This window comes from Spermophilus citellus, assembly GCF_964194105.1.
Source record: "Spermophilus citellus genome assembly, chromosome: 5".
Taxonomy (NCBI): Eukaryota; Metazoa; Chordata; class Mammalia; order Rodentia; family Sciuridae; genus Spermophilus; species Spermophilus citellus.
Window position 1 is genome coordinate 96,513,108 of NC_138186.1, and position 12,375 is coordinate 96,525,482.

Below are 12,375 nucleotides of genomic sequence, written 5' to 3' on the forward strand. Positions count from 1 at the left end.
ACCGTAAACATACATTGGAGAAAAGATAGCCTCTTTAACAAATGGTTCTGGGAAAACTGGAAATCCATATGTAACAAAATGAAATTAGACCCCTCTCACCCTGCACAAAAGTCAAAGTGGATCAGGGACCTAGGTATTAGACCAGAGACCCTGTGCCTACTAGAAGAAAAAGTAGGCCCAATCTCCATCGTGTCAGCTTAGGAACCAAATTCCTCAACAAGACCCCTAAAGTCAAGAAGTAAAACCAGGAATCAAAAAACTGGATGATATCAAACTAAAAAGCTTCTTGACATCAAAGGAAGCAATTAAGAACATTAAGAGAAAGCCTTCTTTGCCACCTGCACCTCAGATAGAGCGTTTAATCTGCAAGAAACATGAAGAACTCAAAAAACTGAACACCAAAAATAAAACACCAAATAACCCAATCAATAAATGGGCAACAGAACTGAACAGGCACTTCACAGAAAAAGAAAGACAAATGGTCAGCAAACATGAAAAAAATGTTCAATATCTCTAGCAATTAGAGAAATACAAATTAAAACTACGTTGAGATTTCGTCTCCAGTCAGAATGGCAAAAATAAAGAATAAAAATAACAATAAATGTTGGTGAGAATGTGGAGGAAAAGGGTACATTTGTACAATGCTGGTGGAACTGCAAATTGGTGCAACCACTCTGGAAAGCAGTGAGGAGATTCCTAAAAAAAAAAAAAAAAAGAAAGGAAGGAAGGAAGGAAGGAAGGGAGGGAGGAAGGGAGGGAGGGAGGGAGGAAGGGGAAAAGGAAAAGGAAAAACTTGGAATGGAACCATCATTTGACCCAGTTATCCCAGTCCTCAGTTTATATACAGAGGACTTAAAATTGGCATACTATAGTGGTGCAGCCACTGCAATATTTATAGCAGTTTAATTCACAATAGCTAAACTATGGTACCAACCTAGGTACCCTTCAACAGATGAAAGGATAAAAAAAAATGTGGTACTTATACACGGTGGAGTATCATTCAGCCATAAAGAATAAAATTATGAAATTTACCAGTAAATGGATGGAACTGGAGAATATCATGCTAAGTGAAATAAACCAATCCCAATAAACCAAAGGCCTGATGTTCTCTCAGGTATACAAATGCTGACTCACATCTGGAGATGGGGGTGGAGGTTCACTGGATTTTACAGGGGGTAGTATGGGTAACAGAGGTGAGATGGGAATAGGAAAGACAGTAGAATGAATTGGACATAACTTTCCTATGTTCATATGTGAATACATGACCAGTGTAACTCTACATCATGTACAACCACAAACATAGGAAGTTATACTTCATGTATTTTTGATATGTCAAAATGCATTCTATTGCCATGTAAAATTAAAAACGAATAAAAGATTTTTTTTTTAAATTTATGAAGGGTTTTACCTTCAGATTTCTGGGTATTTCAAATTTGGGTGAAGCTAGGGAACTTACCTCTGGTTCTTTTTGTCCCCATGAAGAATCTCTGTGATTGCTAGAGATGTTAAACACTTTTTCATATATTTGTTGGTCAATTGTATTTCTTCTTCTGTGAAGTGCTTTAGTTCCTTAGCCCATTTACTGATTGGGTTATTTGGGTTTTTTGTTTTGTTTTGTTTTGGTTTGGTTTGGTTTTTTGGTGTTAAGTTTTTTGAGTTCTTTATATGTCCTAGAGATTAATGCTTTTTCAGGGGTGCATGTGGTAAGGATTTTCTCCTAATCTGTAGGCTCTCTCCTCACGTTATTGTTTCCTTTACTGAGAAGAGCTTTTTAATTTTAATCCATCCCATTTATTGATTCTTGATTTTTCTTCTTGCACTTAGGAGTCTTGTTAAGGAAGTCAGATCCTAGGCTGACATGGTGCAGATTTGGGGCCTATTTTTTTTTTTTTTCCTATTAGGCGCAGGGTCTCTGTTTTAGTGCCTAAGTCTTTGATTCACTTTGAGTTGACTTTTGTGCAGGGTGAGAGATAGAGGTTTAATTTCATTTGCTACATATGGATTTCCAGTTTTGTCAGCATCATTTGTTGAATAGACTATATTTTCTCTGGTGAATGTTTTTGACACCCTTGTCTAGTATGAGATAACCATATTTATGTGGGTTCGTCTCTGTGTCCTCTATTCTGTACACACATACATTGCTGGTGGGACTGCAGATTGGTGCAAGCACTATGGAAAGCAGTATGGAGATTCCTCAGAAAACTGGGAATGGAACCACCATTTGACCCAGCTATCTTATTCCTTGGTCTGTACCCAAAGAACTTAAAATCAGCATACTATAGTGACACCGCCACATTAATGTTTATAGCAGCTCAATTCACAATAGCTAGACTATGGAACCAACCTAGGTGTCCCTCAGTACATGAATGGATAAAGAAAAATGTGGTATATAGACTCAATGAAATATAACTCAGCTTTAAAGAAGAGTGAAATTATGGCCTTTGCCAGTAAATTGGAGTTGGAGAATATTATGCTAAGCGAAATAAGCCAATCCTACAAAACCAAAGGCAGAATGTTTTCTCTAATATGCGGATACTAATTCACAATAAGGCGGGGGGGCACTAGGGAAAAAATAGCATTACCTTTGATTAGGTAGAGGGAAGTGATGGGGGGGGGGAGGAAGGGATGTGGGGATAGGAAAGATAGTAGAATGAAACAGACATTATTACTATATATATTACTATATATATATATATATATATGTATATATATGACTACATGACTAATATGATTCTGCAACATGTACACTCAGAAAAATGAGAAATTATGTCCCATATAAGTATGATATATTAATGTGCATAAATGCATTCTACTGTCATGTGTAACTAATTAAAACAAAAATTTTTTTTTAAAAAACGTCTATTCTATATGATGAAGGATTTGAATTTAGTGGAACTGTGAGGTAAGGTTGAAAATATAGCTCTTAAAGCAGAATGGTTTCCAGACACAACTGTGAAAGATTTGTTTTTGTTTTTTCCTTATTCACTTCAACTTACCTGAAATTTTTGCTGTTGGAATTGGTTTTGGACCTAATTAAATGTCTTCTGTCCCATCCATCTCTACGTCCCATACTGTGGCTATAGTTTTTCTGTCTTTTCTCTAATTATTCTGATTATCCATATTTGCCCTCACTTGTTAAGGTGAAAGAAAAGGAGAGAAGATCAAGGTCTCTTCTGAGAAATTGAGCTGTTACTATGTTGCCCTTTTATTGACTAGATATATCTATTCCTTTCTTCCTTACTCTGTTTGATCATTTTCTACTGCTATTTGGATGTTAGTAGAGAACACAAGGTATTGTCTTTTTTTTGAGTGGTTGCATCATAGAATGTATTTCCCACCTTTTTTGCTTCTTTCATGCTTTTTATTTTAATAGCTACTTCTGTATGCTGGAGGATACAAACCTTCTGGATAAAAGCCCTTCAGGATATCCTGCCCTGCCCGCTGACCACCACATTTTTTAAAGGAAAGGATACCTGAATTTCCTTATGTGTGATTAAATGTGTTTTAAGCCCTGAAATATGAAGAGGACCAATTATAGCAATCTTATATTGTTTTTAAAAAATTTCATCTGAGTCCTATTTCATTTTTTTTTTTAAAGAGAGTGAGAGAGGAGAGAGAGAGAGAGAGGATTTTTAATATTTATTTTTTAGTTCTCCGCGGACACAACATCTTTGTTGGTATGTGGTGCTGAGGATCAAACCCGGGCCGCACGCATGCCAGGCGAGCGCGCTACCGCTTGAGCCACATCCCCAGCCCTCCTATTTCATTTAACATAACTGGAGAACCTATTATATAGTTTTTAGTAACTCATGATTTTAATAGCTATAGTGTCTTAATATGTATATTTCTGTGTACCTACGGCTACTAATTTCTTCTCTTTGTTCGGTAAGACAACATTTTCAAAAAGTGATTATGGTTTGGACACCTATAGTCCCAGCAACAGAGGAGGCTAAGGCAGGAGGATCATAAGTTTGAGGCCAGCCCCAGCAACTTAGTGAGATCCTGTCTCAAAATAAAAATGTGTGGTGATAGAACATCTCTGGATTTTATCTCAGTATTGCAGAATAAATCAATTGATAATCCAAATTGAGTAGAATTTGAGGGCTGGGATTGTGGCTCAGTGGTAGAGTGCTTGCCTCACGTGTGAGACACTGGGTTCGATTCTTAGCACCACATATAAATAAATGAATAAAATAAAGGTCCATCAACAGCTAACAAAAATTTTATAAAGCACACAAATTAAGTAGAATTTGAAATATTTACTTTATTGGGGTGATGAATGTTTTTAGTTTAAAAATCCAACACTATTACAAAAATCATTTGACCTTATAATCATTCTTTAATATCTTTAATATTGGCTTTATATGTGAGGTCTTTAGATTACTTTTTGATAGGTTTTATCATTTAAAAAGTTGTTAGGCAGCTGCAGTGGCACATGCCTATAATCTCATCTACTCAGGAGGCTGAAACTGGAGGTTGCAAATTCAAGGCCAGCCTGGGCAACTTTGAGAACCTGTGGGGTCAGGGGAGGACTAGGGATATTGGTCAGAAGTAGAGGAGGGCTCCTGTTAAATCCCCAGTACTGCCAAAAACAAGTGAAAATTGTTGTTGTGTACTTTTTTTTTTTTTTTAATGGACCAAAAAAGTAAATGTCTTCTTTGACCATACGTGGTTGAATTGTTGTTAGGTATTGGATCTTCTACTCCCTGTACAAAAAGTAGAAAACAAATGTTCTTTTAAATTCTTCACTGCATGTCTGGTCAAATGTAGCTTGCCCAGGTGTCTTCTTTTTAAAATAAGTTAAATCTTAGCAATTCTGGGGTGAAAGGTGACATTTTGCCTAGGGAAGAAAGTAGATGATAATGCTTGCACTGTTTAAAACTAGTGTTGATGAAATGAAGCTATTGCTGGAATTAACACTAATCTTCTCTCCTACAGAGAACTGCTAGAAATATGACTAGTCATTATTTCTTTTAATATTTAGTATAAACTATTTATTTTTATAAACTAAGAATGTTATTTTTAAAAATTTATCAGGGAGGAAAGGAAAACAGTTGAGGAGTCAGTGTGTATTTTGATGTACATTTTAAATATTTTTTTGTTGTTGTTTTTTCTAAAACAGACACTCCTTGAATATGCAGAGAAATGGAAAACTTCAGAAGACCCCTTACCTTTACTGGAGGTATACACAGTGGCTATCCAAAGTTTTGTTAACGCCCGACCTTATCTTACCTCTGAATGTGAAAATGTAGCATTGGTTCTGGAACGCTTGGCATTGTGAGTAGACCTTTGAGTAAATAAAAAACTGTATTTAGCTTTTTTTTTTTAATTAAAAACTTTATCAGATCTTATAATTCAATTTTAAACAGATTATCTATAGGGAGTCCACCGATAATATTAGAATTAGTGGTATTATTTCACTTTGAATTTTGATAATTATTAATTAATAATTATTTGTATCTTACCAACTTTTTGTTTTTTAGAAGCTGTGTTGAACTTTTATTGTGTCTACCTGTTGAGTTATCAGATAAACAGTGGGAACAATTTCAAACACTGGTACAGGTGAGAATATTTACCTATGAGATTTAATATGAATATATTGTATGTCAGTTTTCCTTATTCTTAAAAAATTATTTGACTAAACTATAAAACATCTAGGTAATGACTGATATCAGTTGCTGCTTTTATTAACAGTGGTGTCTTGCATACAATACATGCTCAAAAAATGTTTGCCAAGTGAATATATCCATTTAGATAGACTGGTTGAATATTGCACAAATCTTTAAAATCAGATAATTAGGACTTTATCAAAGCAGTAAAGGAAGACAAAATAAAATGCCCTGATTTGGCTTTAGAACAGTTTGACTATTTGCCAGAAATGTGCACTGTGTTTTTAGGAATTTAATGTGTCTAATTTAATTCTTATGGAAACTTTGTGGGAATAGGTATATTTTCCCCATTTTAAAGGTGAAGAAACTGAGGCTCATACTCTAAAATGTTTTATCTGCTCCATATTTATACAGCTAATATCATAGTTACTTGAACCAAGGTTCTTCATTCAAAGTCCATGCTTTTCCTTTTATATGTGAAAAAACATGCTTCATTTCTCAGTGCCATTACTGCTTATGTATAGTACTACACAATTTAACACATAGTTTTCAGTAGTATTTTTAAGAGCATTAAGTTTTATTTCAAGTACTAGATTGTGTTGACTGTACTATTTTCAAGTGAATTTTGATTAATTGCTCAATTAAAAAGTATTTTCTTGCTAGCTGGTTTCAAAAGGTACAGTTTCCCTCCCTCCCTCTAGCCAAAGTTTATAAAATATTTTTTGGCATTATATTTTTTTGTAAGAAGTATATTTAAAAGGATTAGCCTTATATTTTGGAAGCATGTGAAATAAGCTATGGAAATAAAATTTTCTATTTTAATATTAAAAGTCAAAATATACATCCAATGCAAGCTTCTTGAAGGTAGAATGCTTAGTAACTTTGTTGAAATGATATTGTCTTGTCCTTTTTGTCATACTGCAGCTAAATTATTGATTATGCAATTTCTACTTTGGCATATTAGTAACTTGTGTCAGTTCCCTCCTTCCCAGGTGTTTATTTTAGGGTAAATAATTATTTCGTAACTTTTCCTCATTTGACATTCAGATGTATCCTACTACCAAGTTAATTTAAAAAAAAAAAATCATGCTACTAATTTTGTTTGCCAAATTAAGATAAACTTTTAAAACAAAAGTATTAGTTGATACTTTTTCATATAGATTATTAAGAAGGAAATTGTGCTTGTGTGTGTGTGTGTGAGAGAGAGAGAGAGAGAGAGAGAGAGAGAGATATGCTAGGGATCAAATATGAGGCCTCACATGTTAGGCAAGTTCTCTACCACCATCTACACCCCAGCCCCAGGAAATCAATGTTTTTAAAACCCTGTATCTTCAACTATTGCTCAAAGAAAATTCCTTATAAAGTATTTGAACTTTGTTAAAATGAGAAGATTTTGAGGAATCATGTTTTTGTTTGAATATAACATGTAGTTTTAGGAGTTTCCATGACACCTTAAAGACTTGCTTAATAGCATTTATTTTATTTTCCCTGTGTTTTAATTGTTCAAATACTTCTTTATCCCACCAGAGGGTAAGCCCCATAAAGGCAGGAGCTATTTGCTCTCTTCACCAATACTTTGCTCATAGAATGTCTCAATAAACATTTTCTGAATGAATAAAAACAGTTGGTCTTTGGTGGATTGAAGGATATGCTGAGTGCATGAACACTTGGAAACAACTAGTAAGCAAGGTTCAGTATCATCTTTAATGTAAAATTGCCAAGGCTGTGTAATAAACAAATGAAAAATCATGGATTTAGTTATTTCCATAAGTTCCTTTTATGGTGTGTATATGTTGTGACTTACACCATGGTGCAGATCTTTCTATTAATAGTATAAGAATTTTTAGGGAAAACAGGATATAAAATATGTAATGTCTTTAATGCTGATATTCTGATAGTTTCCTTGAGAATAAACTTTACTTTTGGTTTAGATTTTGAAAAAAAAACATTATGTGAGCTTCTTTCCATAAATATATTTATTTAAGATATACAGTTGATCTATTTCTGATCTTTGTAATTCATCATTAAATGTCAGAAGTAATGGAATTTAGAACTTTGCAATGTGACATGAAATTTTTAAGATACGAGTCTTATTTTCCAAAAGTTTAGTATTATATTTAAAACCTGATAAGTTTGCTTTAAAAAAAAATCTGTTGTAATTCTTTGGATGTTTATTTAATATTTATAGGTAGCTCATGAAAAGCTGATGGAGAATGGCAGCTGTGAATTGCATTTTTTAGCTACTCTAGCTCAAGAGACTGGGGTGTGGAAAAACCCGGTACTGTGCACTATTCTTTCCCAGGAACCATTGGATAAGGATAAAGGTAAATTTTCTAGAGAGAGAGAAAAAAAGAATTATAGATTAGAGAAAATAAGTAAAGTTGGTTGGATATAATTCATCTGAAGATATCCCCAAAAAGGTCCGTTAATTAAATTTCATCTGAGGTACTTTAGGCCTTTCACCTTTATTTTATTTGGGGGATGATGCATTTATAGGATTGTAGAATCTTAAAATAACAGACATATTACAATTTTTTTCTCAGTGTCGTTTCAACAGAGGGGTTGTTCCCTCTGTAATATCCTGACAGGTGGCATATGATAACTTATTTGACAGATGGAGAAAGCAGAATTTCTGCTTTCAGGTAGTTAAATGATTTTCCTCAAAATATGGTAAAAAAACAGTGCTGGAATTCTCAAGTCTTATGTCTCTAAAATTAGTTTTCATTCACAATTTATTACTCTTATTTTATCGTGCGTTGTTGTTGGATTCTAGCTAAGCTCAAACTGTTAGGCGTCCTATTGGAAGTAGATGGCTAAATTAACTTAAAATATACACACACGCTCACATGTACATACGTATATAATCAAATTGTATATATCATGAAGACAAAGCATAGTTGTCGTCTTGATGCTTTTCTTGAGATTTAGAAAAATGTGCCCAGATTTCACCCTAACCTTTCTCAGGGTATTTGGAGAAATATATAAGAAGAAATTAACACATCCAATGAAATAAACATGTATTTAACACTGTCTGCTTCTACCATTTATTTTTGCTGTTTTTCTTGTTGATTGATTGCAAACTCTACATAATTTTATGATGTGACTGAAAGTTATGAAGGCTATGAGAAGGGAGTGTTAAGAGTTCATAACTGCTTATGAACTCTTCTGGTACTTGGATATTTACCAAAAAATAACCCAGCCAATGTTCAAACTTTTCTTCAGCAAATTGTTCTTTCCCATCTTCCCTTTCTACCATTTTCTCAGTGCTTTCCCAATAGTTCTAGTAGTGTTACCCTTTTCTTGGTTCTCACTAGAACTTTAGCATTGTTAGCATTTCCTTCCTTCATACATAGTCACAGATTTGCTCTAGTGTTTTTAAGACTTTGGAGAAATGGAAAATCAATACTGATTATTTAAAATAACAATAATGATGATGATATTAAGAATCTTAATTGGGTTTTTGTTTTGTTGTTGTTGTTAGTTGGGGGGGGGATGCCATTGACATTTTAGATTTTATCCCTAAGAGATTAACACCAGTATGTTTTTTTTCTAGCATTAAATTTCGCTTTCTAATCTTGTCAGCTTTTTGGAAATGATGGGATGTTATGTATTAATAGTATGTCGAATTACATTGTCTAGTCCCTAACAGTTTAGAAAGTGTTTTTATGTGCATGGTTTAATTTAACCTTCACGATAATCCTGTGATAATGTTAGGATCTTTATTGTCCCTTTTCTGTGTTTTATGAGATAAAGAGGCTCAAAAAGATTAGTTGTGTTTTTAGCATCACATTGTAGTGATGAGATGTGGAGCCAGGAATTAAAGCCAGATCCTCAGCTTCACTCTTCTTCACTCTTCACCTTGACACACCTAGCCTAATAAAATAAAATTGCACCTAACCTAAATAATTTTTCCATTGTCAGTTTATAAATAACATTTTGCCAAATTCACATGTTATTACTAAAACAGGAAAAAAGAACTTTTACCTTATTAGATTAAGACTTTAAAAAAATTATTTGCTTTATTTCTTTGTTTTGAATGTACCTAACATCATATCGTTAACAAATGTCTCTTCCTGTCTCTTTGATTTTTTCTTGATCTTCATATGACATAATTTGGACTGTAGAGCCAGGAGGAGTTTCTGTAAAGCAGGTGGATTATAGATAGATAGCCAGATTCTAACAGAGCTCATAAAACAACAGAGAGTGTTATTTGAGAGACTTTACAACCATAATCTTTACTTGGTCCTCTGTTATTTTGAATGTTTCTTTTGTGAATAATCACATAAACCAGAAGTGTATTTTTATTTCTTTCTGGGAAAAAATTGAAGGAATTAACTTTTTGTATCTACATACTAATTTATTTATGTTTTCAGATTTGGTGATATAAGGATGGGGTAACTTATAGCTCTTATATTCTGTATCTAGCCCCTTGATTTAGCTTAACTGTAGCCTAAAAGTAGATTCCAAATTAGAAGTTAAGAGCAAGATAAACACGGTGGCACATCCTATAATCCCAGTGATTAGGGAGACCAGAGCAGGAGAATCATGAGTTCAAAGTGAGTCTCAAAAACAGCAAGGCCCTAAGCAATTTAGTGAGACCCTGTCTCAAAATAAAAATCATAAAAAAGGCTGGGATGTGACTCAGTGGCTATACCCCTGGGTTCAGAGACTAATGAGTCTGCCCATAAAGGCTATGCTTATAATTTGTTACTAGTGAAACCTTTCACCTTTTTATTTTCATTATTTATTTATTTTTGGTATCAGGGATTGAACTCAGGAACACTCAAATACTGAGCCACATCCCCCAGCCCTATTTTGTATTTATTTGGAGACAAGGTCTCACTGAGTTGTTTATCATCTTGCTTTTGCTGAGGCTAGCTTTGAGCTCCATCCTCCTGCCTCAGCCTCCTGAGCTGCTGGGATTACAGGCTTGCGCCACTGTGCCCAGCTTCCTTTGAGGTTTAGATGTGGTATTTGAACATTGGATAATCTGCTTAATCCTGATTGTTTTAATTCAGTTTTTAAATTGATTAAATTTAGACCTGCTAAATTTCATATAAACCAAGAAAATTCTCTTTTATTTAGAAGAGCGCTAGTAGGTAGGACTCTAAATTAAAGATGTTGGTTCCACTTTGATGTTTTAGCATTCTAAAATGAGGTAACTAATAACTAAACCAAAATAAGTTAAGTAGATGGTTTTGAATATGAAAGAAAATTTTTGTTTACTTGACATATTGTGTGTTTGTATAGTTATAGTCTCTGGATTGGAAAGGTATTAATACTAGTTATTTCCTACCTAGTTTTAACTCCTTTCTAAAAAAGCATCATTGAAAAATAAAATCATATTGATCACTTCTGGAGACTACCATCATATGGAAAATACCTAGTCATCTTTTTTAATGTAGACTGAAAACCTTCCTGTTGTGGCATGATTTTAAACCTACAGTCATGATTCTTTATTTTCAAGTACATTTTATGTTCATTATTCTCTTTAATGTGTAATTCTCAACACTTACTCATATCTTAAGTGTGATTTGGTGAGCTTTAGGTCAGTGATACTATACTTACTCCCTTCATCCTATTTAAACTTAAGTTAGATTTACCTGAGATAAAGTTATCTTTTTGGGTAGCCATATCATTCTCACAACTCAAGGAGGTTACTAAAATCACACAAACAAAATTCTTTTAAACAAATACTACTCTTAACTCATTTGTCAAAATAGTTTTGAATCCTGTATTATGCAAGATTTTTGTCCTTCCCAATTTCCTTTCATTAGCAGCTTTACTACCTTATACCCTATTGGCATCCAGGTCCATGATTATAACCATAAAAAGATCATACCCAGAAACAGAGTCTTAAATACTTACAGAATTCTCTCATTTTCTTTCTGTTCTTTTTACCTTCTAACTGCTATCATTTTATCAAGTGTACCTATTTTTTTTTAAGTAAATTTTTGAGGAAAGACCATAGGCAGTATTTGAGTTCTCTTATGTAAAAATGTTCAATCTGGAGGTTAGTTTGACCTAATTTATTATTTTTAAATTAGCCCTTTTATTTTAGAATAGATTTAGATTTATAGAATAATTATGAAGCATTTCCTGTATACCCTACACCCAGTTTCCACTATTTAATATCTTACATTTTATGTTTGTTTTTCTGTTTAATGTACTATACTGTATTTTTTAACACACAATAACCCAATATTGATATTTGTTTGTCCATACTATCCATATTTCCTTGGGTTTTTTTTATATAATGTCCTTTTTCTGTTCCAGGATCCCAGCCAGGATTCCACATTACATTTAGTGGTCATATCTCCTTAGGCTCCTCTTGGCTGTGACAGTTTTTCAGACTTTCCTTGTTTTTGATGGCCTTGACAGTTTTGAGGAATACTGGTCAGGTATTTGTAGAGGGTCCCTCAGTTGGGATTTGTTTGTTGATAATTCTCATGATTAGACTGGGGTTTGGGGGAGAAAGACCACTGAGGTAAAGCACCATTGTATTCACATTATGTTAAGGGTACATGTTATCAACATGACTTATCCCCATTGGTGTGAACATTGACCACTTAGTGAGATAGTTATGTCTCAGAATTCAGTAAAGTTACTCTCCCTCACTACCTTCCATGCTGTACCCTTTAAAGGAAGTTAGGATGTGCAGCCCACACTTAAAAGGTGGAAAGTTGTCTTCCATCTTTGTAAGGAGTGGTGTGTATCAAGACCAATAGGATTGCAAACAGATTTCACACACCCACATAATTCATTC

The 12,375-nt window shown here is 33.8% G+C and overlaps 1 protein-coding gene across 4 annotated transcripts in view; it reads left to right on the top strand.

Annotated features, from left to right (window-relative positions):
* ZNF292 (zinc finger protein 292) overlaps nt 1-12,375 on the top strand; it is an 85,169-nt gene that overhangs the window by 41,482 nt on the left and 31,312 nt on the right. For 2 of the 4 annotated variants that reach the window (XM_081296566.1, XM_081296567.1), the window contains 3 exons: nt 5,123-5,277; nt 5,484-5,562; nt 7,798-7,933. In XM_081296566.1, the coding sequence (XP_081152692.1) occupies nt 5,123-5,277; nt 5,484-5,562; nt 7,798-7,933 (370 nt within the window). Of the gene's footprint in view, nt 1-5,122; nt 5,278-5,483; nt 5,563-7,797; nt 7,934-12,375 lie in introns of those variants that run through there. The other 2 variants (XM_081296568.1, XM_081296569.1) reach the window with 2 other exon arrangements.